The sequence below is a fragment of the Gorilla gorilla genome, chromosome 10 (genome assembly GCF_029281585.2).
Source record: "Gorilla gorilla gorilla isolate KB3781 chromosome 10, NHGRI_mGorGor1-v2.1_pri, whole genome shotgun sequence".
NCBI classification, from domain to species: domain Eukaryota; kingdom Metazoa; phylum Chordata; class Mammalia; order Primates; family Hominidae; genus Gorilla; species Gorilla gorilla.
In genome coordinates, this window is record NC_073234.2 from 15,672,718 (window position 1) to 15,700,062 (window position 27,345).

The 27,345-nt window shown below is 46.2% G+C and overlaps 1 protein-coding gene across 4 annotated transcripts in view; it reads left to right on the forward strand.

Moving 5' to 3' along the window:
- The first annotated feature begins 15,184 nt into the window (after positions 1-15,184).
- IQSEC3 (IQ motif and Sec7 domain ArfGEF 3) overlaps positions 15,185-27,345 on the forward strand; it is a 112,464-nt gene continuing 100,303 nt past the window's right edge. For all 4 annotated transcript variants that reach the window (XM_019039180.4, XM_019039181.4, XM_019039183.4 and 1 more), the window contains exon 1: positions 15,185-15,861. In XM_019039180.4, the coding sequence (XP_018894725.3) occupies positions 15,308-15,861 (554 nt within the window). In that variant the 5' untranslated portion in view covers positions 15,185-15,307. The remainder of the gene's footprint in view (positions 15,862-27,345) is intronic.

Sequence of the window (27,345 nt, forward strand, 5' to 3'; positions counted from 1 at the left end):
AAAAGACAGTGGTAAAGGCCAGAGAAGGATACAGGTGAGGTGCTATGAAACTCAAGGGAAAGAAAATGGAAGCTACCATTGGCATAAGTGGCCTTGATAAGACTGGACTTGAGCATGCAGAGGTTCAGGATGAGAAAAAGCACTTTACACAGAGTGGAAAGCGCGAGAAAAACAGCTGTGGGCGTGGGAGGAGGAAATGGCCCAATCAGCTGGAGCCTGATACTCATTAGGATGGCGGTGGGACGGGATGCCGGGAGAGAGGCCGGGTGCAGAGGAGAGGAAGGCAGGCCCAGCCTGGGCCTGGAGGGGCAAACCTGCATGGTGTGGCTCAGGGAAGGGGAACCCCACACTCACTTCTGGCCTGGCATTCTGGGGATCCCCACTTCTCTCACTGTGGAGATGAGTCCGGCATCACGGTGTGAAGACTGGAATCCCAGCCCCAGCAGCCCTGCTTACCAGCTATCCTTCCTTAGGGAAGCCATGACTCCCCTGGACCTCAGATTTCATGACCTAAGAGGGAGATTATAACCCCTTTCTTGCCTTGCTCAAAGATGGCTGTGAGGATTAAATGGTCAGGAATATGAAGATGTCTCTGAACTTGAAATTGTGGCACAAATGCAAGGCATTACTTTTATTGCCTTCTAGCCCAGGAGCTCTCCACATTTAGGGTTCATCAGAATCACCCAAAAACTGTAGCGTTTTGGCTTCTGGCTGTGAAAAACTGGCTGGAAGCCAAAAATTGGAACTGTGCTTGCTGTTCTGCTATCAATATCAAGAAAATGGCTCCATCCCAATCTACACATCTACTTAAAAACCAGTGTTCAGATGAGCAGCACAGGACCATGATTCCAGAGAGAAGGCAAAGAAACCAGGAGAGACTTCCAATCACCTTGGCCCTCTGCCTGGAGAAACTTCCAAGACGGCAGAGCAGGGAGGGGAACCAAAGCACAGCATGATGTGTCTCTGAGTTGAGGACACAGCAAGTAGAGTTTGGGGAGGCTGAGGTGGCTGGAATTCAGAGTGCAGAGTGCCAGAGAAGAGAGAGTTATGTAGAGAAAGGGCTCCAGAAATCGGCCCAGGTCCTCCTTGAATCCATGGCTGAACACTAAGCTAGACACATATATGGGGACATTCCACAAGACTGATCAAATATGACTGGGGGCTCCAAGCTGAACAATGGTCAGGGCTCACAGAAGGCCAGAAGAGGTCCAGCTTCTGACCAGCCAGAGTGAAGAGACCTCCATGGCATTCAACAAGATGACAGAAGATCACACCTTATAGTAGGGATGAACTAGCCCTGGAGTAGCGAGTACTCTAGATTTGCCCCACACAAGCTTCAGCACAGGTCTTGAAAGGTTCAAGCTGATCCCAAGAACAAAGTCCAACACTCTTTTCTTTCTTTCTTTCCTCCTTTTCTTTTCTTTTCTTTTCTTTTCTTTCTTTCTTTCCAGGATCTCGCTCTGTCACCAAGGCTGGAGTACAATGGTGCAACCATAGCTCACTGCAGCCTCTACCTCCCAGGCTCAAGACATCTTCTCACCTCAGCCTCCCAAAGGTCTGAGCTACCCAGCACAGCCAGGAACATTATTCCTAAGTATTGAGAGGAAATAAAAGTCAACCTAGAATTCAATATCCATCAAAAAGAAACTTCAACAATTAAGGAGAAATAAATACTTTTTCAGACCAAAAAAATGATAAAATTTGTCACCAGGGAGGCCAAGGCAGGCAGATCATGAGGTCAGGAGATCGAGACCATCCTGGCTAACACGGTGAAACCCCATCTCTACTAAAAATACAAAAAATTAGCCAGGCGTGGTGGCGGGCACCTATAGTCCCAGCTACTCGGGAGGCTGAGGCAGGAGAATGGCATGAACCAGGGAGGCGGAGCTTGCAGTGAGCCGAGATCATGCTACTGCACTCCAGCCTGGGCAACAGCGAGACTCCGTCTAAAAAAAAAAAAAAGAAAGAAAAAAAAAAAGAAAAGTTTCAATCAATTTTAAAAGGTTGACATCATCATTTGGAGTATGTTCTCTGACCACAAAGGAATTAAGTTAGAAATCAATCATAGAAATACTTGGAGATAAACAACACATTTTTAAATAACAAGGGATGCTACAAAATATTTTGCACTGAATGAAAATGAAAATAAAATTTGTGAGCTGCAGGTAAAGCAATGGTTGGCAGGATGTTCACAGCTTTAAGTGAAGTGATAAAAGAAAAAAAGTCTAAAATCAACCATCTAAGCTTCCACCTGAAGGAGTTAGCAAAAGAAGATCAAATGGAAACAAAAATAGGTAGAAAAAGGGAAACAGCAAAGGTAAGAGTAGAAAGCAATGAAATAGAAAATGGACACACAATAGAGAAAAATAACACCAAAAACTGGTTCTTTGAAAATATCATAAAATTGGATAAATTTCTAGCCTGACTGATTTTCTAAAAATAAACAAATTGCCAATCTCAACAACGAAATAGGGGACATCATGGCACAGCCTACAGACATTAAAATGTTAATAGGAAAGTATTAGAAACAGCTTCATGCCAACAAGTTTGAAAATGCAGACGAAATGGATACATTTCTTGAAAGACACTGTGCTGGTTTCTAATTGCAGCTGTAATAAATGACCTCAAACACAGAGACTCAAAACTACACAGATTTAGTGTCTTGCAGTTCCAGAAGTCAGAAGTCCTAAACTGGGCTTCTTCTGCTGAAATCGAGGTATTGGCAGCACTGGGTCCGTTCTGCAGGCTCTAAGGGAGAATCTTTCCTGCCTTTCCCAGCGTCCTCAGGCTGCCAACATTCCTTGACTTCTGGCTCGCAGCAGCAACCGCATCACTCCGACCTCTGCTTCTCTGATCACATCTTCTTTCTGACTTTGACGCTTCTGTCTCCCTCTAACGAAGACTTGTGATTACACTGGGTCCAGCCACATAATCCAGGATTAACTTCCCGTCTCTGGATCTTTATTTTAAGCACATCTTTATAAAGTCCCTTTTGTCATGTACAGTAACACATTTACTGGCTCAGGGGATTAAGACATGGGCATCCTTGGGAGGTCATTCTGCCTACAGAGACACAAATACTAAAATGGATAGACAAAGAAATAGAATATCTGAATAGCCCTATATCTATTAAAGAACCTGAATTTGTAGTTTAAAATCTTCCCACAAAGGAACCTCCAGGCGGACATGGCTTCATTCTGTCAAACACTTAAGGAAGAAATGAACCTTAACTCATCATACTGAACACACAAATCCATGTGAAATAGATCATAGGCCTAAACATAAAAGCAAAAACTATAAAATCTCCAGAAGGAATATAGGAGAACATGTTTATGACCTTGGGATAGGCAAAGGATTTTTGATAGGACACAAAGAACATGAATCATAGAAGAAAAATTGGTAAGTTTTCCATCAAAATAAAAACCTTTGCTTTTCAACAGATAATATTAAGAAAATGAAAAGGCAAGCCACTGACTAGGAGAAAATATTTGCAATACATACATCTGACAAAGACTGCTTTCCAGAATATATAAAGAAGTCTTATAACTCAAAAATAAGAAGACAAACAATTCAATAGGAACTGTGGGCAAAGAAGATACACAAATGGCCAATAAACCCATAAGAAGATGCTCAACAGCATTAGCCAAGAGGAAAACACTTACTAAAACCATGTTGGGATACAACTACTCACCCACTCAAATGGATTAAATAAAAATGGGATGAAAATACCAAGTGTTCACAAGGATGTGAAACGCCTGAATCTCTCATACATTGCTTGCGAACATAAAAATAAGTACCATCACTTTGGAAAACCATTTAGCAGTTTCTTATTCCATTAAATACATACTTCTTTTTTTTTTTTTTTTAAGATGGAGCCTCACTCTGTCACCCAGGCTGGAGTATAGTGGCGCGATCTTGGCTCACTGCAAGCTCCACCTCCCAGGTTCACGCCATTCTCCTGCCCCAGCCTCCCGAGTAGCTGGGACTACAGGCGCCCGTCACCATGACTGGCGAATTTTTCTGTATTTTTAGTAGAGACGGGGTTTCACCGTGTTAGCCAGGATGGTCTTGATCTCCTGACCTCATGATCCACCCGCCTTGGCCTCCCAAAGTACTGGGATTACAGGCATAAGCCACTGCGCCCAGCCAATACATACTTTTATATGATCTAGCAATTTCAATTCTATATTTTTACTCTTAATAAAACACATGAAACATATTAAAATATATGTCCACACAAAAACTTGTCCATTAATAATCACAGCAGCTTTATTCAAAATAACCAGAATCCGGAAACAACCAAAATGTCCATCAACAGTTGATGACATGAATTATGGTACATCTACTGTGAGTACAACTCTAAAATAAGAGGAACAAATGAATGATACCTATAACAGAATGGATGAACCTCAAAAGTATTATGCTGAGCAAAAAAGAAAAACATGGCCAGGCATGGTGACTCACACCTGTAATCCCAGCACTTTGGGAGGCTGAGACAGGCAGATCGCTTGATCCCAGGAGTTTTAGACCAGCATGCACAACATGGGAAAACTTTGTCTCTACAAAAAATACAAAAATTAGCTGGATGTAGTGACATGCACCTGTAGTCCCAGCTACTAGGGAGGCTGAGGTGAGACGATCACCTGAGCCTGTGAGGATGAGGCTGCAGTGAGCTGTGATCATACCGCTTCACTCCAGCCTGGGTGATGGAGTGAGACCCTGTCTCAAAAAACTAAAAACTAAAAAAGGGGACTCAGAAAAAAAAGGCAAATAGGAGGCAGGACTAACTTGCAGCTCCCACTCAGATGGAGACAGAACAGTGTGTGAAGACTCACATTATGAACTTTTGCTCCAAGAACTACAGCAAAACATACCAGAAAACCCAAAGGAATTCACAGACCCTTTGAAAGAAGCAGCTTGCCACTGCAAACTTCATGAGACAGCCAAAAAAACTGTGAGTGCCTAAAGTGTGAGAGGGGGAAAGTCTGCCTCCAAATACACATCCTTACTGGGGAAACTGAAAATCCAGATCACAGGAGAAGGATTTAACCTTACGTAGAGGTGAAATAAATTTAGAGAGCTGAGTGAAATATAAAAGTAGAAGCAGTGGTGAGAAGAGCTCTGTAAGTACTCCCAGCCCCCAGGGAAGCCCAGGGAAGCCATTTCTGACTTTCTCTCACAGGGGTCCTCAGGGAGGGCAGAGAGTGCAACTGGGGAAGGGTCACAAGGAGGAGACTTCCAGCAGAACTTTGTAATAATTTCGACTGAGCATGAATTTTCCTGGACAGCATTGTGGGGTAGGGCAAAAACGGGAAGTGCAGATATGAGCACAGAAGCCAAGGCAAGCAGGGAGGGGTGAGACCTGAAAGCCCTGCTTGCTTTCTCAGCAGGGAGGCTTGTAGCCTGGGGCAATATCTCAGCCTTGCACACCTGAGGCCTGGATATAAATTCAGCTCTGTTGGGAGAGCATGGCAGGAGCACTGGCCTTGCTGGCTACACGGGAGCGGGGTGAGGCCTGTCGCTGCTGGCTTTCCCCCACTTCCCTGGGACTTGTGTGAAGCATCAGAGGCAGCCATAATCCCTCTTGGAGCATAATTCCACTGACCTGAGAACAACCCCCCATCCCCCACAGTGGCCGCAGCAAGCCCAGTCCTAGGAGAGTCTGAGCTCAGACATGCCTAACACTGCCCCAACCTAATGGTGTTTCTTTACAAGCCCTGGTAGCTGAAGACAAAAGACTAACTCATGAGAGCTCTATGGCCCTGCCCATCACCTGAGAAACCCAAATACTTACCCAGGTGACCTTAGAGCAAGCTTGTATCCACCCCTGTACTACCACAGCTAATGCTCTCTTGAAAGCACCACCTCCTAGTGGGAGGCCAACCAACTCAAGCCATTACAGCAACTCATAACAGAACAGCACTGCTCCAAAAAAGGAGAAAACAACAGCCAATTCCACTGCCTGTAACATCTTGGCTCCCCAGAGGCCCTGAGTCTGTCCATGTAGCAACTTCATTGCTAGTATAACCAGCATTTGAGAAAAACAGCACACTAAACAAAACTACAACCAAGGACTCTGACAGAGTCCACTTCACTCCCCTGCTACCTCCAGCTGAGCGGGTGCTGGTATCCACAGCTGAGAGACCTGAAGATGAATCACATCACATGGCTCTTTGCAGACACTCCCCAGTAACAGCCCAGAGCCTGGTAGCCCCGCTGGGTGGCTAGACCAAGAAAAGCAATAACAATCACTGCAGTCCAGCTTTCAGAAAGCCGCATCTCTAGAGGAAGGGGGAGAGCACCACATCAAAGGATCGCCCGTGGGACAAATCTGAACAGCAGCCCTTGAACCCCAAATCTTTCCTCTGACATAGTCTACCCAAATGAGAAAGAACCAGAAAAACAATTCTGGTAGTATAATAAAGCAAGGTTCTATAACACCCTAAAAGGTCACACTAGCTCACCAGTAAACATGGATCCAAACCAAGAAGAAATCTCTGAATTGTCAGAAAGAGAATTCAGAAGGTCAATTATTAAGCTACTCAAGGAGGTGTCAGAGAAAGGTGAAAATCAACTTAAAGAAACTTAAAAAATAATACAGGACGTGGATGAAAAAAATCTCCAAATAAATAGATCTCATAATTAAAAAGCAATCACAACTTCTGGAAACTAATGACGCACTTAGAGAAATGCAAAACACACTGGAAAGTTTCAACAATAGAATCAAACAAGTAGAAGAAAGAACTTCAGAGCTCAAAGACAAGGCTTTTGAATTAATCCAATCTGACAAAGACAAAGAAAACAGAATTTTAAAAATGAACAAAGCCTCCAGGAAGTTTGATATTATGTTAAATGACCAAACATAAGAGTAATTTGTATTCCTGAGGAAGAAGAGAAATCTGAAAGTTTGGAAAACTTATTCGAGGGAATAATTGAAGAAAACTTCCCTGGCCTTGCTAGAGATCTAGATGTCTAAATACAAGAAGCTCGAAGAACACCTGGGAAGATCATCACCAAAAGATCATCACTTAGCCACACAGTCATCAGGTTATCTAAAGTCGAAAAGAAAAAAGGGATCTTAAGAGATGTGAGGCAAAAGTATCAGGTAACCAATAAAGGAAAGCCTGTCAAATTAACAGCAGACTTCCCAGCAGAAACTCTACAAGCCAGGAGGGACGGAGATCCTATCTTTAGCCTCCTTAAACAAAATAATTATCCAGCAAGAATTTTGTATCCAGTGAAACTAAGCATCATAAATGAAGGAAAGATAAAATCTTCCTCAGACAAATACTGAGAGAATTCACTACCACCAAGCCAGCACTACAAGAACTGCTAAAAGTAGTTATAAATCTTGAAACAAAACCTTGAAATACACAAAAATAGAACCTCCTTAAAGCATAAATCTCATGGGGACCATACAATAACACAATGAAAAAACAAGGTATTCAGGCAACAACCAGCACAATGAGCAGAATAGTACCTCAAATCTCAATACTAACATTGAATGTAAATGGCTTAAATGCTCCTCTTAAAAGATACAGAATGGCAGAATGGATAATAATTCACCAACCAAGTATCTGCTGTCTTCAAGAGACTCACCTAACACATAAGGACTCAGATAAACTTAAGGTAAAGGGGTGGAAAAAGATATTCCATGCAAATGGACAACAAAAGTGATCAGGAGTAGCTATTCTTATATCAGACAAAAGAGATTTTAATGTAACAACAGTTAAAAAAGACAATGAAGGGCATTGTATAATGATAAAAGGACTAGTCCAACAGGAAAATATTACAATCCTAAATATATATGCACCTAACACTGGAGCTTCAAAATTTATAAAACAATTACTACTAGCCCAAAGAAATGAGATAGAAGGCAACACAATGATAGTGGGGGACTTCAATACTCCACTGACAGCACTAGACAAGTCATCAAGACAGAAAGCCAACAAAGAAACAGTGGACTTAAACTATACCCGAAAAACATCCATCAGCACATGGAACATTCTCCAAGACAGATCATACGTAGGCCACAAAACAAGTTGCAATAAATTTAAGAAAATCAAAATTATATCAAGTACTCTTTCAGACCACAGTGAAATAAAATTGGAAATGAACTCCAAAGGAACTCTCAAAACCATGCAAATGCATGGAAATTAAATAATCTGTTCCTGAACAAAGTTTGAGTCAACAATGAAATCAAGATGGAAATTTAAAAATTCCTTAAACTGAATGATAATAGTGACACAACCTATCAAAACCTCTGGGATACAACAAAAACAGTGCTGAGAGAAAACTTCAACCAAGGCGGGCAGATCACCTCAGGTTGGGAGTTCGAGACTAGCCTGACTAACATGGAGAAACCCCGTCTCTACTAAAAATACAAAATTAGCTGGGTGTGGTGGTGCATGCCTGTAGTCCCAGCTACTTGGGAGGCTAAGGCAGAAGAATTGCTTGAACCCGGGAGAAGGAGGTTGCGGTGAGCCAAGATCTTGCCATTGCACTCCAGCCTGGACAACAAGAGCGAAATTCCATCTCCAAAAAGTAAAAATTAAAAAAAAAAAAAGAGGAAATTTCATAGCATTACAGTCCTACCTTAAAAAAGTCTGAAAGAGCACAAATACACAATCTAAGGTCACACTTCAAGGAACTACAGCAACAAGAACAAACCAAACCAAATTCCAGCAGAGGAAAATAAATAACAAAGATCTGAGGAGAACTAAATGAAATTGAAACAAAAAAAATAAAAAAGCTAAGGAAAACGAAAAGCTGGCTCTTTGAAAAGATAAACAAAATTGAAAGATCATTAGTGAGATTAACCAAGAAAAGAAGGAGAAGGTCCTAATCAGCTCAATTAGAAATGAAACAGGAGATACTACAACCAATAAAATAGAAATACAAAGAATCATTCAATGCTATTATGAACACCTTTACAAGCTAAACTAGAAAATCTAGAGGAGACAGATAAATTCCTGAAATATGCAACCTTCCTAGATTAAACCAGGAAGAAATAGAAACTCTGAACAGACCAATAACAAGCAGTGAGATTGAAATGGTAATTTAAAAATTGCCAAACCAAAAAAAAAAGTCCAGGACCAGAAGGATTCACAATTGAATTCTATCAGACATTCAAAGAAGAATTCTCAACAATTCTACTGAAATTATTCCAAAAGACAGAGAAAGAGGGAATCCTCCTTAAATAATTCCATAAAGCCAGTATCACCCTAATATCAAAACAAGGAAGGACATAACAAAAAAAGGAAACTACAGACCAATGTCCCTGATGAACATAGATATAAAAATCCTCAACAAAATACTACGTAACCAAATCCAACAGCATAGCAAAAAGATAATCCCCCATGATCAAGTGGGTTTCACACCAGGGATACAGGGATAGTTTAACATCCACAAGTCAATAAATGTGATACACCACATAAACAGAATTTTTGTTTAAAAAATCACATGGTCATCTCAATAGACACAGAAAAAGCATTTGACAAAATCCAGCATCCCTTTATGATTAAAACCCTCAACAAAATCTACATAGAAAAAAACATACCTTGAGGTAATAAAAGCCATCTGTGACAAACCCGCAGCCAACATTATACTGAAGGGGGAAAAGCTGAAAGCATTCCCCCTGAGAACTGGAACAACGTAAAGATGCCCACTTTCACCACTTCTATTCAACATAGTACTGGAAGTCCTAGCCAGAGCAATCAGACAAGAGAAAGAAATAAAGGACATCCAAATTGGTAATGAGGAAGTCAAACTGTTGCTATTTGCTGATGATATGATTGTATACCTAGAACACCCTAAGCACTCACCCAAAAAGCTCCGAGATCTGATAAATGAATTCAGTAAAGTTTCAGGATACAAAATCAATGTACACAAATCAGTAACACTGCTATACACCAACAGAAACCAAGCTGAGAAACAAAGCAATAACTCAACCCCTTTTACGATAACTGCAAAAAATAAAATAAAATACTTAGGAATATACCTAACCAAGGAGGTGAAAGATCTCTGCAAGGAAAACTACAAAACATTGCTGAAAGAAATCATAGATGACACAAACAAATGGAAACATACCCCATGCTCATGAATGAATAGAATCAATATTGTGAAAATGACCATACTGCCAAAAGCAATCTATAAATTCAATGCAATTCTCATCAAAATACCATTATCATTCTTCACAGAACTAGAAAAAAAAACCTTAAATTCATATGGAACAAAAGAGCCCACATAGCCAAACCAAGACTAAAGAAAAAGAACAAATCTGGAGGCATCACATTACCTGACTTCAAACTATACTACCAGGCTATCATCACCAAAACAGCATGGTACTGGTATAAAAATAGGCACATAGACTAGTGGAAGAGACTAGCAATCCCAGAAATAAAGCCAAATACTTACACCCAACTGATCTTTGACAAAGCAAATGAGAACATAAAGTAGGGAAAGGACACACTATTCAACAAGTGGTGCTGGGATAATTGGCTAGCCACATGTAGAAGAATAAATCTGCATCCTCATCTCTCACCTTACACAAAAATCAATTCAAGATGAATCAAATACTTAAATCTAAGACCTGAAATCATAAAAATTCTAAAAGATAACATTGGAAAAACTCTTCTAGACATTGGCTTAGGCAAAGAGTTCATGACCAACAACCTAAAAGCAAATGCAACAAAGATAAATAGAAGCACTTCATTAAACTAGAAAGCTTCTGCACAGCAAAAGAAATAATCAGCAGAGTAAACAGACAACCCACAGAGTGGGGGAAATTTTCACTAACTATGCATCCAACACAGGTCTAATATCCAGAATCTACAAGGAACTCAAACAAATCAGCAAGAAAAAAACAAACAATCCCATCAAAAAGTGGGCTAAGGACATAAATAACCATTCTCAAAAGAATATATACAAATGGCCAACAAACATATGAAAAAAATGCTCAACATCACTAGTGATAAGGGAAATGCAAATCAAAACCACAGTGCTGGCCAGACATCGTGGCTCACACCTGTAATCCCAGCACTTTGGGAGGCCGAGACAGGTGGATCACCTGAGGTCAGGAGTTTGAGACCAACATGGTGAAACCCACATCCCTACTAAAAACACAAAAATTGCCGGGCATGGTTGTACACTCCTGTAGTCCCAGCTACTTGGTACTTGGGAAGCTGAGGCAGGAGAATCACTTGAACTCCAAAGGCTGAGGCAGACGAATCACTTGAACCCAGGAGGTGGAGGTTGCAGTGAGCTGAGGTCGAGCCACTGCACTCCAGCCTGGGTGACAGAACTAGACTTCATCTCAAAAGCAAACAAACAAAACAAACGACAACAACAAAAAACACCACACAATGTGATACCACCTAACTCCTGCAAGAATGGCCATAATTTAAAAATCAAAAAATAATAGATATTGGCATGAATTTGGTGAAAAGGAAACACTTTTACACTGCTGGTGGGAATGTAAACTAGTACGACCGCTATGGAAAACAGTATGGAGATTCCTTAAAGAACTAAACGTAGATCTACCATTTGATCCAGCAACCCCACTACTGGGTATTTATCCAGAGGAAAAGAAATCATTATATGAAAAAAAGACACTTGCACACATATGTTTATAGCAGCACAATTCACAATTGCAAAAATATGGAACCAGCCCAAATGCCCATCAATCAATGAGTGGATTTAAAAAGGAATGAAATAATGACATTGGCAGCAACCTGGATGGAGTTGGAGATCATTATTCCAAGTGAAGTAACTCAGGAATGGAAAATCAAATATCATATGTTCTCATGTATAAGTGGGAACTAAGCTATGAGGACTCAAAGGCTTAAGGATGATGCAATGGACTCTGGGGACTTGGGAGAAGGGTGGGAGTGGGGTAAGAGATAAAAGACTACACATTAGGTACGGTGTACACTGCTCAGGTGATGGGTGCTCCAAAATCTCAGAAATCACCACAAAAGAACTTATCTATGTAACCAAACACCACCTGTTCCCCAGAAACTATTAAAATAAAAATCATCATAGTAATTTTTAAAATAATAAAAAATTTAAAAAGAAAGACACGAAGTAGTGCATACTGTATGATTTTTATGTGAAATTCCACAACAGAAAAAACTAACATATATTGGCAGACAGCAAGTCAGTGGTTAACTGGAGCTGAGGATGAGAGGAACTGACTAAAATAGGGCATGAACATTTGTCAAAATTCATTGAACTGTGCACATAAAATGGGAGCATATCATTGGATATAAATTGTAAGTCAACAAAGTTGATTTTTTCAATGAAAAAAGTTTTTAAAATAGAAATTCTTGGTCCCCATTCCTAGTGATTCCAATACAGCAGGACTGGTATTAAGGGAGGAGACCATCCCTCATATTGCCCTATGCCCATTTTCTGCCTCCAAAGAAAGAAAAAGTAAAAACTATAAGGCAGAAATGAAATCCACAAGCAGACAGCCCAGCGCCACACCCTGGGCCTGGTAGTTAAAGATCGACCCCTGACATAATCGGTTATGTTATCTATAGATTACAGACATTGTACAGAAAGGCACTGTGAAAATCCCTACCCTGTTGTGTTCCGTTCTAATTACCGGTGCATGCAGCCCCCAGTCACGTACCCCCTGCTTGCTTAATCGATCACGACCCTCTCACGCACACCCCTTTAGAGTTGTGAACCCTTAAAAGGGACAGGAATTGCTCACTCGGGGAGCTCGGCTCTCGAGACAGGAGTCTTGCCGATGCCCCCGGCCAAATAAACACCTTCCTTCTTTAACTCGGTGTCTGAGGAATTTTGTCTGCGGCTTGTCCTGCTACAATATAGGGCTCAGAAATCTGCATTTTCAACAATCCCCATGGATAATTATGCTGCGGGCTGTTTCACTTATCGTATTCGTCTCTAATTTGCTGTCCAAGCACCCAATCCTTGGACAGCAAATCAACTAGGCAAACAAAGAAAATTCAGAAACAAAAGAGTTTGAGTTTTTGTGTGCCCTTGTTTCATCCCCCAACCTCCATTCTTTAGCTGGAATGCTGGTCACTACCAAAGCATCCTCCTGTGTGCTGTTTCCCGTAACCGTGAGCTCAGCTGTGGATAAGCTTCCTTTATTCATTCTTTACCAAAGAAAGTTTGCTAGGAAGATAAATGGGAGAAAAACAAAATAAAAACACATCACGAATGCAGATAAACCAATATATGTGCAGAGCACAAGTTCCTTCTCATAAGGTCATTCAAGTCTGGCACCACGTGGTGGAGGGGGGGGTGACCCAGCTCACTGGGCACATGGTACCCATAAATATGCCTACCCTGGGGGAATGGAAGGTTGACAGGGAGCCTGATGGACATGTGTGTGAAGAACGGAACAGCACAACAACAAACATGCGAAGCGTACTCATAGCCCTTCCTCCTTCCCATCCCATTCCTATAAAAGAGGAAAGAACAGCTCATTTCCTTCACGGGGCATGGTGGTATGCATCTGTAGTTCCACCTACTCAGGAAGCTGAGGCTAGAGGATTGCTTGATCCCAGGAGGTCAAGGATGGAGTAAGCTATGATCCTGCCACTGCACCCCAGCCTCGGTGACAGATAGGACTTTAAAAAAAAAAGTAAAGGAAAAGAAAAAGAAAGGGTCATTTCCCTGCCAAATTAATTTAAACCAAGTGCTCTATTTCCATTCATTAGTTTTTTCCCTGCTGCCTGATGTATCTTTCTCATATCTGGCCCTCTGTTCTGTCTACCTGTTGAAATATTTCCCATTCTTCATGGCCCAACTTGATTAACACCTCTGTCAGAACTCATCAGATCAACACAGTCAAATGAATCCTCTCCCTCCCCTGAACTCTATGGCACTTGGCTTGAAGAGCTCTTACAGAAATCTTGAGTTGTGTTTTACTTATTCATGTGCATGACATATCTACTCTATGAGATTGGAATCAACTTGATTATAGAAATGATAACTTATTATCTGTGCTAGATGTGGCTTGCATAGATTCTGGTACATTACTTTGCACCTAGTAAGTGGTGATTATTGCAGACATGAATGAATGATTCAATCGATGCTGATTAATGTCTCTGAGCTTTTGCTCATGCTGCCTTCCCTTTCTGGAAAACCCTTCCCACATCAAGGGTCACTTCCTCTAAGAAGCCTTCCTGGATCTCCAAGCTGCTGGCTCCTATAGCACTCTGGGCAAACCTCTGCCTGATTACTCACCACCACTATCATACGTCAAAGTTAATCATGACCAATTTCACCCACTTATTTATAAGCTTCAAAAAGCCTAAGATTCCCTTCTAGTCATGCTTCTCTTACCACCGTCTAGCCCAGTGTTTGGTAATAGTGTGCATTTTATAACTGTTTGTCAAATAGAATGATCTATTCAGAAGCTTCTGGAAGTGTTAGCCCTTGCCACAGAGGACCTCGTTTATTTAGTGTTTCTAACAGGAACTGCCACAATTGTCTTCAGGTCTCACTGCCAGAGGAAACCCAGCATGAACAGCCTTCCCATCCCAAGTTTCGTCATGGATGAAGGAAGGAGCAGGACCAGACGCTCTTCAGGGTCCCTTAGAGCCCCCGGATTCTTGTGTTCCAGGGAATCCCCTGGCAGAATAGATTGCTGCGAGCAAAAGAGGCGAGTGTGGCCCCTCCTCAGCAGGTCTCTAGATGAACCCCAGCCTCTGGAAGGCCTGGACCTGGGAAAAAAGAATTCGCGTCCCTTCAGGGCCCCACGCCTTCCTCTCCTCCAGCACATTTCTCTTTCTTGGCCCCACCTTCCCTTTTTCTGCTCCCTCTCTGCTGGCCTCTCCCCTTCTCTTCCTTTCTTTTCTGTTTCTCTTCTCCTACAGGTCCCACCGCACCTTCCCAGTATCGCTGCTTCCCCTTCGCCTACTTCCCAGTCTGGCCAGTCAGATTCGCCGTCCTTCTCGGGTCGCCTGCGTTATCTTGCTTTCCTCCCACGCCCCGACAGAGGCTCCCTCTCGCTGGCCTCCTCCCTCTCCTCTCTTCCCTGCAGGCAGCAGAGCCTTCGATGACGCCAAGAGGCAGGGAGGTGGGGAGGCGAGGAGTAGGGGAGGTCTGGAGGTAGGGGTGGGGGTGGGGGTGGGGCCTTGCGCAGCCGCCCCGCCCCGCGATGCGTGTGTGAAGGTCGGGGTGGCAGTGACGCGGCGCCGGCGGGGGGAGGGAGGCTGGGCCGGCGGGAGAGGGAGGCGAGCCGACCACTGGGCTGCTGGGCTCCCGCGCCCTCACGCTCCCCGCCGCCAGCCCAGGCGCAGGCAGGGCGCGGGCGGCGGCGGGCGGCATGGAGAGCCTGCTGGAGAATCCGGTGCGCGCCGTGCTCTACCTCAAGGAGCTCACGGCCATCGTGCAGAACCAGCAGAGCCTCATCCACACCCAGCGAGAGCGTATCGACGAGCTGGAGCGGCGGCTGGACGAGCTGAGCGCTGAGAACCGCAGCCTGTGGGAGCACCAGCAGCTGCTACAAGCCCAGCCTCCGCCCGGGCTCGTCCCCCCGTCATCGGCCCCGCTGCCGGCCGCTCCGGCCACCGCTCCTGCCGCCGCCGCCAGGGCCCAGGAACCTCTCCAGGACCAGGGACAGCGCTCAGCAGCCGCGCCACATCCCGCGCCCGATCAGCCGCCGCTTCAGCACCACGGACAGCTCCTGGAGCAGCCCCAGCGGGGCCCTGGCAGCAGGGCTCACACACCCCAGTCGCCCCACAAGCATCTGGGGACACAAGGGGCCGTGACTGACAAGGAGAAGGAGCGTCCCCCGAGTTGCTGCGCTGCTGCCGGAGCCCTCCTTCAGCACAAATCCCCCTCCGCCCTCCGCAAGGGCGTCCTGAGCAGGAGACCTGAGTGAGCGGGGAGAGGAGATGGGCACTGTTGTGGTGGGAGCAAGGGAAGCAAGTGGGTGTGAGGGAGAGACGGGGACGTTGGGTGCGTAGGAGTCTAAAGGACCGGAGTGATGTGGCCTGAAGGCGCCAGAAGTGTGCAAAGGAGATTTTGGGTAAATGAGGGAACGATATCCCTGCTTGAGAAGGTTTTGGGGAATGTTGGAGCAAAAAGGAGTAACCAGACCATTAGTAGGAGCAAAGGAGGAAGGAAGTGGGTGTTAAGCGATTGGTGATACTGGGAACTGACAGCATTTAAACGGGGTTAGGCTGGGTTGAAGTTCGAGTGAAGATTAAACTGTAGAAAAGAGAACCATTGGAGGAATCATTTTAAGTGAGAAAAAATTTGGAAGGAAGTTTGGGTAGTAAAAGTATTTGCATGGAGACTGAGATGTGAGAAAAGCTGAAGGCTTGGAAAGAGGCATGTGAAGAGCTTTAAAAAGGCTTGGGCCCAGGAAGAGTAGGACTGGGGTAGAGGGGAATCCAGGAGGCCAGGGACAAACCTGAAAAGCAGGAGTGATGTGGGAAACCAAGGGAGCTGGAGGCAGAGGAAGAGAAAATGTGGCTCTTTAGCTGGTGAAGTGGGAGCCACAGCTAGGAGTGGCTCATTTAGGGAAGCTTTCTCTTCTCTGACCTGATTGGACACCCTTCCTCTGAATTCCCGCAGAGCCGAAGAGGTGCAAGGGAACATCCCATCAAACCAATGGAGGACTCAGGCATGGCTTGAGAACTCAGTCTGGTTACAGCTTTTTCCTCCAACTCAAGGAGGGTTTTTCATACAGGGTGTTTGGCCATTGTTGAAAGGGAGCAATGACATGGGGGACAGTTGGCAGATGGAGTTGGTATTCAGATGTCATGCCTGTTTAAATCTCCCTGTTAAGGCCAGCAACTGCAAACCTTATTTTCCCGGTTATCTGGTGATCACTGAAATCTTGCCTTGGGTCCTGAGAGAAATGTTAACCTCTCAGTTCCTAGAACTTCAAGCTCTTTCTTCACTCAGGAGGTCCATGAAGTAGGAATATGGGAAGAAGATATGAAAGTGTCTGGGATGTTCTCTCCTCTGTACTGGAAAGGCTGTGGCCATGTCCGCTTCTTTTCTCTGATTAGGCAAGTGATGGAGAACTAAATAAAGAACAGTTCAAGGGAAATTGTCCCTGGTCAGCACCTGACCTTGACAATGGTGATGCATAAGGGAATGGGGAGGGGGAAGTAGAGCTGAGAATCTCATCTTCATCCAGGTGCATTAAGTCTGGGAGATACTTGTGAATATTTGCTGTATTCCTTCAAAACTCATTTTCTTTTACCATCTGTGGTAGAGTTAGAGAAGTTGGGTTAGGGCAGGGTAGCTCACAGAGCACGTTGATCAAAACCACAGGATCTAAGAGGTGAAGATCTAACATGATCTGGCTTGGCAGACTTAAAACATTTGATTCAAGTCCCAAGAAGATACAGTTTTCTACCCCAACTCCCTCAAAACCCCTTTGTACTTCCCTCAGTTTCACATTTTTATTTTAATTTTTTCCTTATCTGGCATAAAAAGCAGAAAGTCAGTTTTCCCTCAATGCCCAAGGTTCAGCAAAAGGCAACATTGTTCCAAGATACTAAGTGGCCTTTTCCCCCACATGATGGGATGAATTTTTCCAGTCCCCTTCCCTGAGGGCAGCCACAGCTACCTGGTCATTATGATTTCTCTCCTCATGACTTTTGGTGTCTCCTTTCTCTCCCACTGCAACTCCACTTTCTTTGCATCTCTTCAGGGCACTGTGTGGCCAAGAAGAGTTGAGGAAACATTATTTTTCTTAGACATAGACACAGCCATGGCCTTCAGAGTGGCCTACGGAACCCAAACCCTTTCACTCAGTTGGTCCTGCTAGGAATCCTGGGATTTAGGAATCATCTGGGCTCCTGTCCAGCCCCACATGTCAATTCTGGAGAGGAGTTATAACATCCTCACCTTTCCTTCTCACCTGTCCTGCTTTTGCTTCCCAAAGGAGCAGAACAAAAATAAGAAATAATTAGCATGGTGGAGCAGAGTGGAAGTTATTGGAATCTTTCACTTAGAAAGTTGCCCCAGGCACTTAACAGTAATGCCTTACTTTCTCCAGATTCTCCAGCTTTTTCTCCTGCTCCCCAAGCCTGCACACCCAGAAACATAGAGACCATAGATGTGCCCGCCTCCCCTCATCCCTGCAGCTCTCTTTCCTTGGATGTGAAAACATGGTAATCTTGGCTGGTTGAATATCTTCTGGACCACTCATTTCTTTCCCCACAGTGGCCCAGCTTCAACACCAATTTCCCCACAGAGCTCAGGATGGAATCACCATTGCTAATGACATGTTTTGTCCTACCCTGCTCTCTGCCCATGGCCCGTTTTGTATGTTTGTTCTCCTCTGCCCATAGTTGTCTATGATGCAGGACAAGATGGAGCCAGCAGGCAGAGAGAGAGATCTCCATGGAGAGGGAGAGGTGAGGAGGAGGAGAGCAGAGCCAGCAGCCCCCTGCCTGGTATTGCTCCTGGGGAGCTCCCTGCAGAACTGGTTCTCTACTGGGAGTGCTGAAGCAGGAGGAAGAGATGGCACAGTGGGTCTTCTGATCATGGGTTTCCTGTGAATCCTCCCTTATTCTTCCTCTGGCCTCATTTCAGCAAGAACGCGCCCCACCGAGGTGGCTGAAGAGTGGGTGAGGGTTTCCAGAGGCCAGGCACTCTGGTAGATGCATTATGTCCTCACACAGTTTGACTTTTATCCCCAGAAGTCCTCTTCCTACCCAATTCCAGGAGATGCAGAAGCCCTAGATAACTGGGACTGGAAAATAATGAATCATTTCATTGCCATCTTATCTGCATTAATAGATAATCTGGCCTCTCTCCCTCCTTCAGCTGAGGGAGACACAAAGGTGGTGGTCTTGGAGGTCAGTCCAAGAAAGCAGCAATATGTGGGTGAGTGAATGCAGAGATATTATGGAAGAAAAACATTTGAAGGGTTAAAATTATTTCTCTGCATGCTTCTTGATTCTTGCTAAGCTCTGACCCCCACTGCTTTTACCTCTTAATGAAAGCAGCAAACATAGCTTCCTCCTCTTTACTTTTTCAATCAAGGCTCACGGCATCTACAGAATTTATTACTATCCCTTTCCTGGCTGGTGCCAGAACCTCAACTTGACCTGAAAAATCCTCTTGCCATGGAAGTGCATGAACTTATCTGAAGCTGCTGGCCTCAGTGGCTTCTAAGCACATTTGCCCAACCACCAGTCATGCGTTTAGTGTCCATGGATGACAGGGCTTGTCCATGTCTCCAAGGCCACAGGCGGATGATTGCTGGAGGATAAATTCTTGCATCCCACTTCAAATTCATCTCCTACTCCAAATCCCAACCTCAATATGACTATGAAGTCTGAAGGGCTCCACAGCTCCTGTCTTCTCTCTGTTACATTGTTTCTTCCTTTCACTTCCCTCCTCTGCCTCACTACCCTTTTTCCTTCCTTCTCTTCTCCCCTTCTACCTCTCCCCCAAACACTTTATCTCTCCCATCTTCTCTTCCTTCTATCCTTCTTCCACATAAGCTACACAGGGAAATCTCTTTCCTCTCTACCCTTATCCTTTAAACACAAAATCAATCTTGAGTATCTTTTGAGCTCCCTGTTCTCATACTGGCTGGAGGCTGGGGATAGCTAGAAGAGTTCTGGATGTGCTTTTTAGCCTGAATTGTCTAAGATGCTGATGGGAACTGGGATCTCTGCTCCTATTGAGTCAGAGTTGCATGCTTGAAGGTGATAGCTCATGACTGGCCCATCCTGGAAACTATTAAGAAAGAAAGTGTGAAGGTCTGTCAGTCAACTATATGTATCAAGTGTCCAGTCTATTCAAAACCCTGCACTCAGTGCTGTGGAAAGATTGGAAAGAAGCAAATGGTCCTTGCTCAAAATAAAAGAGACACATATCTAGAAATGCCTAAACAAGTGTAAGCATATTGCAGCTGCCTAGAGCAATCCTCTATCAGAACAGCACAAGGTGAAAAGGGTGAGTATACAAATTATGTTAACAGCCAAAGAGCAGGTTTTCTTCATTGAAGTCAAAGGTTTATGTCAGAATTGTAAGAAGCAAGGATAGCTGGAAAGGGAACAGAAAGCAGAAAATTCAATCTATGGAGATACCTGTTTTGCATGTCCATTTCATCCCAGCCTCTGATGATACAGCCTTCCGCTCATCCTAAGTCCCTACCCATGAGGCCAAAGCCTATCACTAGGTGAGGACAGTCTCAACACACAGGGACTTTGTCTACCTTGTGCCCAGAAGGCCTGGTTGCTGAGGTGGCATCGTATGGCCCTTGCTCGTCAATCTGCCTATCCTCTTGTTCTTCCCCTATCCCCAGCAGGGAGAGAGTTTCTAGTCTAAGAAGTGGGGCCAGGATGAAGGCTCACTGGGAGAAGGGAGTGTGCGTCTTTTTATTCATACCTAGAAGCTGGCATAGTGTGACCACTTGCAAAGATTTGCTGCCCTTTGCCTTCCTGAAGGCCTAGGCCACTGCTCTTCCTTTCTTTCCATCCAAAAATAATGCATTTAAGAGAACCAAGCCATCCCCTGGTCTCTGGGAAACCCTGATTGTCTCACTCCTCCTTACCAGCCTCCAGCTCCCTCTTTCCTCACTCCCAATCTCTCCCCAGACCAATGCAGTGAATGCCATAGGGCCTCACAAAGGCATCCTGGCACATTTTCCCACTGGCACAAAACCAAGCAAAGGAAACAACAGTTGGTCCTGCTGATTCAGCAAATCTCTGCGCAGCCCGAGTTTCAAAGGTCACTTATGAGAAAAGGCAGCTGGGGTCAGGGCTGAGTGGAGAGGGAATGGAAGGGAGGGTAACATTAAAAAAGAGGGAAGGGTTGGGACAAACATCGGGGCTCACAATCTGGAAAGAGACTCAACTCCTGAATTTACACCCCATGTAAAGATTTTTAGACAAGCTGCCTTGTTGGGAAGCCTGAACATTTTTTTTCACTGGAGCCTAAGCATATCTCAGTGGCCCTAGGCACAGGGAAATGGCAGCTTAGTAAGCAGTTCTTAGTAAGAGGCCCTGGGGACACTCTCACTGCACCTAGCAGATTCTCAGATGTGAGGCCATCTGGCAGGGTTTCCAAGGCTTGGGCCACTGTAGCAACTTGCTCCTCTGCTTCTGGAAAAGCACAAAGTGCAGGTTCCCACAAAGGCTCCAAAGGGTTGCTTATTTCCATGGAAGAAAGGGGTGGTCATCTTTATTTCAGTCAATGAGGGCATTAACAAAAAGAAAGGGAATCAGGGCCAGGTGTGGTGGCTCACACCTGTAATCCCAGCACTTTGGGAGGCTGAGGCGGGCAGATCACAAGGTCAGGAGATCGAGACCATCCTAGCTAACATGGTAAAACCCCGTCTCAACTAAAAAAATGCAAAAAAATTAGCTGTTCATGGTGGCGGGAGCCTGTAGTCCCAGCTACTCAGGAGGCTGAGGCAGGAGAGTGGCGTGAACCCAGGAGGCAGAGCTTGCAGTGAGCTGAGATCGTGCCACTGTACTCCAGCCTGGGTGACAGAGCGACACTCTGTCTAAAAAATAAATAAATAAATAAATAAATAAATAAATAAATAAATAAATAAATAAGAAAGGGAATCAGGAGTAAGGCAAGGGCAAAGCTAAATCTTTCAGGCTGAAAGGAATTTCAGGTAACCACTGGATCACACAGTGTTCAAGATCTAGGTGGTTGAGAACATGGGCTTTGGGCAAGCACACCTGGGGAGAAATCTTGGTACCTCCACAGCTGTGAGACCTTGCCTTCACTGTTTACTTTCTTTTAGCCTCTGTTTTTCCACTTATAAAATGGGGAAAATATCTACCTTAAAGACTTGTAAAGTTTTAAAAATTACATATCATTTATTTAGTACTGTTTGGGGTACATAGTAAGTGCTCAATACATCGCAGTATTTCTACAGATAAAGAAACCAAGATGGGCAGATCAGCTGAGGTCAGGAGTTTGAGACCAGCCTGGCCAAAATGGTGAAACCCTGTCTCTACTAAAAATACAAAATTAGCCAGGAATGGTGGTCCATAGTAGTCCCAGCTACTCAGGAGGCTGAGGCAGGAGAATCACTTGAATCTAGGAGGCTGAAGTTGCAGTGAGCTGAGATTGTGCCACTGCACTCCAGTCTGGGCCACAGAGCGAGACTCCATGCCCCCAAAAAAAAGAAAAAGAAAAAGAAAAAGAAACCAGGGCCCAAGAAAGATAAAAGGTTCACCTGTTGTCAGATGACAGTGACAGACTAGAATGCAGGCTCAGGGTTTCTTCTACACTGCCAGGCCACCTTTCTACATGTGCTCTATTCTCATTTAGCCATTCCAGACACAGGAATGTTGAGCGTACCCTGAAAAGCAACCAGCAGCACAAATCCACCATCCCTCTGTGATCTGTAATGCTGTCTCACAAATTTCTAGTTGGCAAAGGCTTCTTTAAGCCCAACTAAAACCTCTTCTGTTGCATTTTAAGATTATTTGCACTTCTCTTAAGGATATCAAAGAGATCTGAGTTATCACCCGATGCCCCATGGTGAGAACAATCACCCCTATTTCCTAATTAGGAAAATTACAGTCTCATCTAGGAGAAGGTACACTGACTTGTCAAGGACAAAAGTGGAGAGTGAGGGAAATGGCATCTGAACCCAGGAAGTGCTTCCCACTTCTTCAGAATGAGGCTGAATCCATTTCTCCAAGTTCGTCCTTCCTAGGGATGGAAGGTAGACCTGTACTTTTCAGGACTCTGAGGTCGGAAAGCTGAAAAGAACAGCAGGGAGGGGCTAAGAGGCCTGATGTGTGGTTGTGGGTTTTCTTCTCTTAAAGACTTTTCTTACATGAGATATCTTCCAGGAAAATGAAAACAAATGAAAAAGAAAAGACGGTGGCCTTCTAAAATTCTCTCCCAGGGTGTTTGTGGCTGTGAGGCCACCATAGGCAAAGACTGCTGATGTGTGTGTGTGCCGGGGTGGGGGTGGAGGGCAGACTGTTTTGCTGTTGCTCTTTGGCTGGAATAAGGGATCTGGGAGGGTTATGTAACTCTTCAAGACTGGTGTGTGTGCTGAGCGGCACCTTTCCTCCCTGGCAGGTGGGCTGCTATTGTCATGGGGGCAGCCTGTCCAAGTCCCTGCCCAGAGAAGGGCCCCATGCTCTGTGCTGGCATCAGACTATTCCCTCTAAGCCACAGCTTCAGGGGCTAGAGGCTTTTAGGAGCTGGGCCAGGGTCTCCTAGCCCCATAGGGGAGTTAACCAAATATCAGAGCTAGAAGGATTCTTTAAGGTAACCTGTTCAAATTCTCATTTGGCAAATGAGAAAACTAAGGCCTGAGAAGGAAATGACTGTTGCTTCCAAACTAGCTAGTGTCAGAACTAGGTTTAGAGCTCAGATTCTCTTAACTCTTCATCCACTGCTCTCAACATTATGTGACGATGGACCAAAACAGCCCATCAGGGCTGCTTCACAGGTGTGCAAGGCCAAACTTACAGCTAGTCCCATAACCCCAGGGAGGTCCCTGTGCCTTCCAGGATATCTCAACTATGTTAATAATTCCACAATCAGAGACGACTTTAGGTACTTCAAGGTTATCCTCCTTGTTTAAATGCAAATTCTCCTAGGAAGGGGGAAAAATCAACACATTTATCCTTATCAGTCTTTTATACTTTAGTGTGAAAGAGTTTATTTGAGCAATCTCCCAGAGGAGGGTTTGGTAAGAGGGGAGGATACTGTGGTAGCAGTGGTTAACTAAAGGCCAGGGAAGGAGGCTGCTAACGAGCTGAAGGGCTCATGAGGGAGGCAGTTCAGTCTAAATGTATTTTTAGCTCAACTAAATTTTGCAGAGAATTGGAATTGCCTTGTTTGGCTCTGGTAAGGAAAGGGGAGGGACACAGGGCACTTCCACTGACTGGTCATGGAATAGTAAGTCTTTGGGCTGTAGAAGGGATACTTTTCCAACGAACTTCATGTGTGGAAGACATAAAGCAGGAAGTTAAAGAGCATCATGATGTGTGATAAGCTTGTTTGCTCCTTTCTAGGATCTTAAAATAATTTTTTGGATGGTGAAATGTCACATGACTCTGTTGGGGTTTGCTATGGGGCAGGAAGATGTGGGCAGGAAGAGCTGGCAGGCAGCAGAGGTTGGTGTCGCACGAGCCTGAAGGGGATGGGAGATGAGAGTCAAACTCAACACCTAGAAGGTGCATGATAAATACTGGTTGAATACATAAACTCTCCATCTGTAGGGCCCAGGCAGGCTCATGGATTGTTGAGTGGAGGTGCGTTGTGGTATCAGGGCTGAGGAAGAGTTGGGCAGAAGGGAGGACCCCTGGGTCCAACAGCACAGCTCACTGTCCTGAAGCTGAGCCCATGCGGAAAGCTGGACTCAGAGGCTCAGCTCTTCAGGCTGGTTGGGGTGTGAGACGGATGAGGGGTGAGGAGAAGACTGCCCCCGGCAATAAACAGAACCGACCCCAATCCTAGCTATGAGCAGGGAGAGCCCTCTACTCCCTCCGCCCCCAGCCTCTGACCAGTCTGTCAGCCCAGGAAGCTGTATTAAGAACAAATCTCTGCAGTGAGAGTTTCATCACACACACACACGCACACACACACACACACACGGCCTCAGCAGGTGGAGTGAGAAACGGGCAATGGGCCTATGAAGGCAGGAGGGAAAGGAGGCTTGCATTGTGGCCATATCTCTGGGGGAAAAGAGAGGAAAGAGCTGGATTCCGGGGTCATGAACCAGCAGCACCCAGATTCCAGGCCCCTTACCAGGCAGGACCAGCTGTGTTCAGGGAAGTGTCAATACCGTGACGGGAGGGTGAGCAGGTGGTGCGCAGGCGTTTGTGGACCTGAGTGGGCACGACTCTGCGTGGGCAACTGTGTGTTACTGACTTGGGCTGGGGGAGTTGGAGGACAACCCACACTATACTAAAGATGCATAGGCTTCACAGCAAAGATCAGCATAGCTTTATCTCAGTATCTCCCAGTGACCCCTGGCCTGGTCACACCATCAGCACTCCCGGTTCCTTTTCCTTTCTCTGCATGAAGTGTTTCATCTCCATTGGCTAGCCAGATCCTCCTGGTTCTTCCCCTCTGTAAAATGGGGCAAGTCTACCACGCCTCCATACCCACTCTGTCTGGAGCATGCGGGAGACCAGGCCCCAGAGGTGTGAGCTCCTGGGAAGAAGGCTGTGTGGAAGGGGACAGGTACAGGAGCTGTGCCACTGGAACAGAGGTATAGTGTCTGGAAGCTCAGGTACAGGGCGGCGAGACACACACAAAGCTGTAGTGTGATTTTCCCTGCAGGATATCTCGGCCTAGCTGTGGCCAGGGCCTGGTGCCAATGACCTCTCAGGGCTTTGGATGCACCAGGTCAAACCAGCCAACCACTTGCCTCCAATCAGGAATGCACGCCCCATCCCAGGCAGAGAGACAAGGGAGTTCCACAATTTCTTCCTTGATGAATGATTCCTATCTACCACAATTTTCATTCAATGCATCAAATCAACCAATGATTATTTAAAAACAGCAGCTACAAAAACTCTGCAAAGCGGGTGGGAATTTCCTGCTTCTGTCTAGTCTCCGTGTTTTCCGCGCACAGCCCGGTCTTTACCCTGGATGCTTCCAAACCGGCATCATCTGGCATCTCTGACAGTCTTGATGCGACTTAACGCATGGTAAGAACCCATCAGAGAAGGCCAAAGGGATTTCCAGAGACAGGTAGAGGCACTGCGCTGGGCAGCACCAGGGAGGAATATTATCTTTTCAAGCAGCTGGACTCTGACCTAGAAGCCGGAACTCCTGAGTACTGAGGTCAGTACCTCTCTCACACACCCCCAGCTATAAGCTTGAAGGAAACCCCTCCCCTTCTCTGGGCCTTGATTTCCCCTCCTGCTCAGTGGGGACGTTCTTGGTCCTCCTTCTTGCCCACTCTACCAAGTCGCCAAGTCTGGCGAAGCAGAGCTGTCTGGGGGTCACCGCAGCAGGAGGGACCGAGCTTAGATACGAAAAAAGACTTCTACATGGCAAGAGCCACAGAAAGGACGCTCCAGCTGGCTCAGGAGAGGGGCATCTCTCCCTTTCAAGAACAAAAGGTGGCAGATACCCGGGGGCCCTGGGGCAGAACGAGGTAAATTCTGCAAGGACTTCCACATCTAAGACCCCAGAAATCTCCAGCCGGCTCCCTCCGACCGTGAGTGCGTAAAACCCGGGAGCAGCAGGAGGGGAGGGCTGGGGTGCGGCTGGCCTCCCTGGGGTGTCCCCTCAGTCCCTGCGCCCCCGACCCTCGCCGGGCCAGCCTGGGGAAAGGCTTTCCTCCTCTGTGCGCTCCCCCGACTCCTCCGTGGGGAGGGAACGTGGAGTCGGGATCTCGGCGGCGTGGGCGGGCTGGCTAGCAGCCGGCAGGCGAGAAGGAATCTCCCGGCCCACGCGCCCCGCTCCCGGCGTCCAGCCTCGCACTTCCTCGCGGGGGCGGCGGCGAGGACCTGCACCCCGGCGCGGGGAAGCTGCGTGCCCACAGCCTCCCCGCGCGCCCGCCCCCGCCGCGCCGCCCCGCCCCGCCCCGTTGAGGAAGGCGGCTGCTGAGTCACCCACGAAGGGAAGCGCGGCCCCGGCGCCCCCGCCTCCCCCGCCTCCCAGCGCCGTAGCGCCCCCGAGCCCCCCGCGCCCCAACCCCCAACCCCCGCGCGGAGCGCTCCCCGCCGCCGCTGCCCGCTCCCACGCAGCCTGGCTGCGCACAGCCTCCCGCCCACGGTGTCTGGGGCCTCCCGGCGCAGGGCGCCGCCTCCTCCCGCGTTCCCAGCCCGAGGGGGCTCGGAAGGGGCTTCCGCGCTGCGGCACCGCCCGCCGCTGCCGCTGCTGCTGCTCCTGCCGCCGCCAGCCCGGGGAACAGCGGGGCCCCGGCCTTCGGGCTGGGTGCTGGGTGCTGGGTGCTGGGTGCTGGGTGCGCGCCCCTCCTCGGCCTCCATGGGCCGCAGCCAGGGCTAGTGTGATGGTGTGAGTAGATTCCCTTGGAGAAGAAGGGGACATTGAGGCGGGGGCGGCTAGGAGGGGTCGGGGATGAGGACGGTGACACCGAGGTACACATTCTACTCAGCATCCACCTTTCCTGTCTTCCTTGTACCCAAGACACCTCAGCAAAAGAAAAAAAAATTTAAAACTCCCAGCCTTATCTTAGCCTTCCCATGTTTATATTTGTATTTTATCGCATCACAGTCTTAGAATTCCCAGGGCTGTAGTTCTCCTCAGCCTACGGTGCAGCATAATAGTTCTGAGTAGGGCCCTGGGTTTGAATCTCGACTCAGTCGTTCACTAGCTGTGTGATCTCAAGCAATGAGAGCCTCGCGTTTCCCGTTCGTAAAATAAGGAATACGAATAGTACCACCCTCCTGGGATTGCTGGGAAAATTCAGGGGTGATG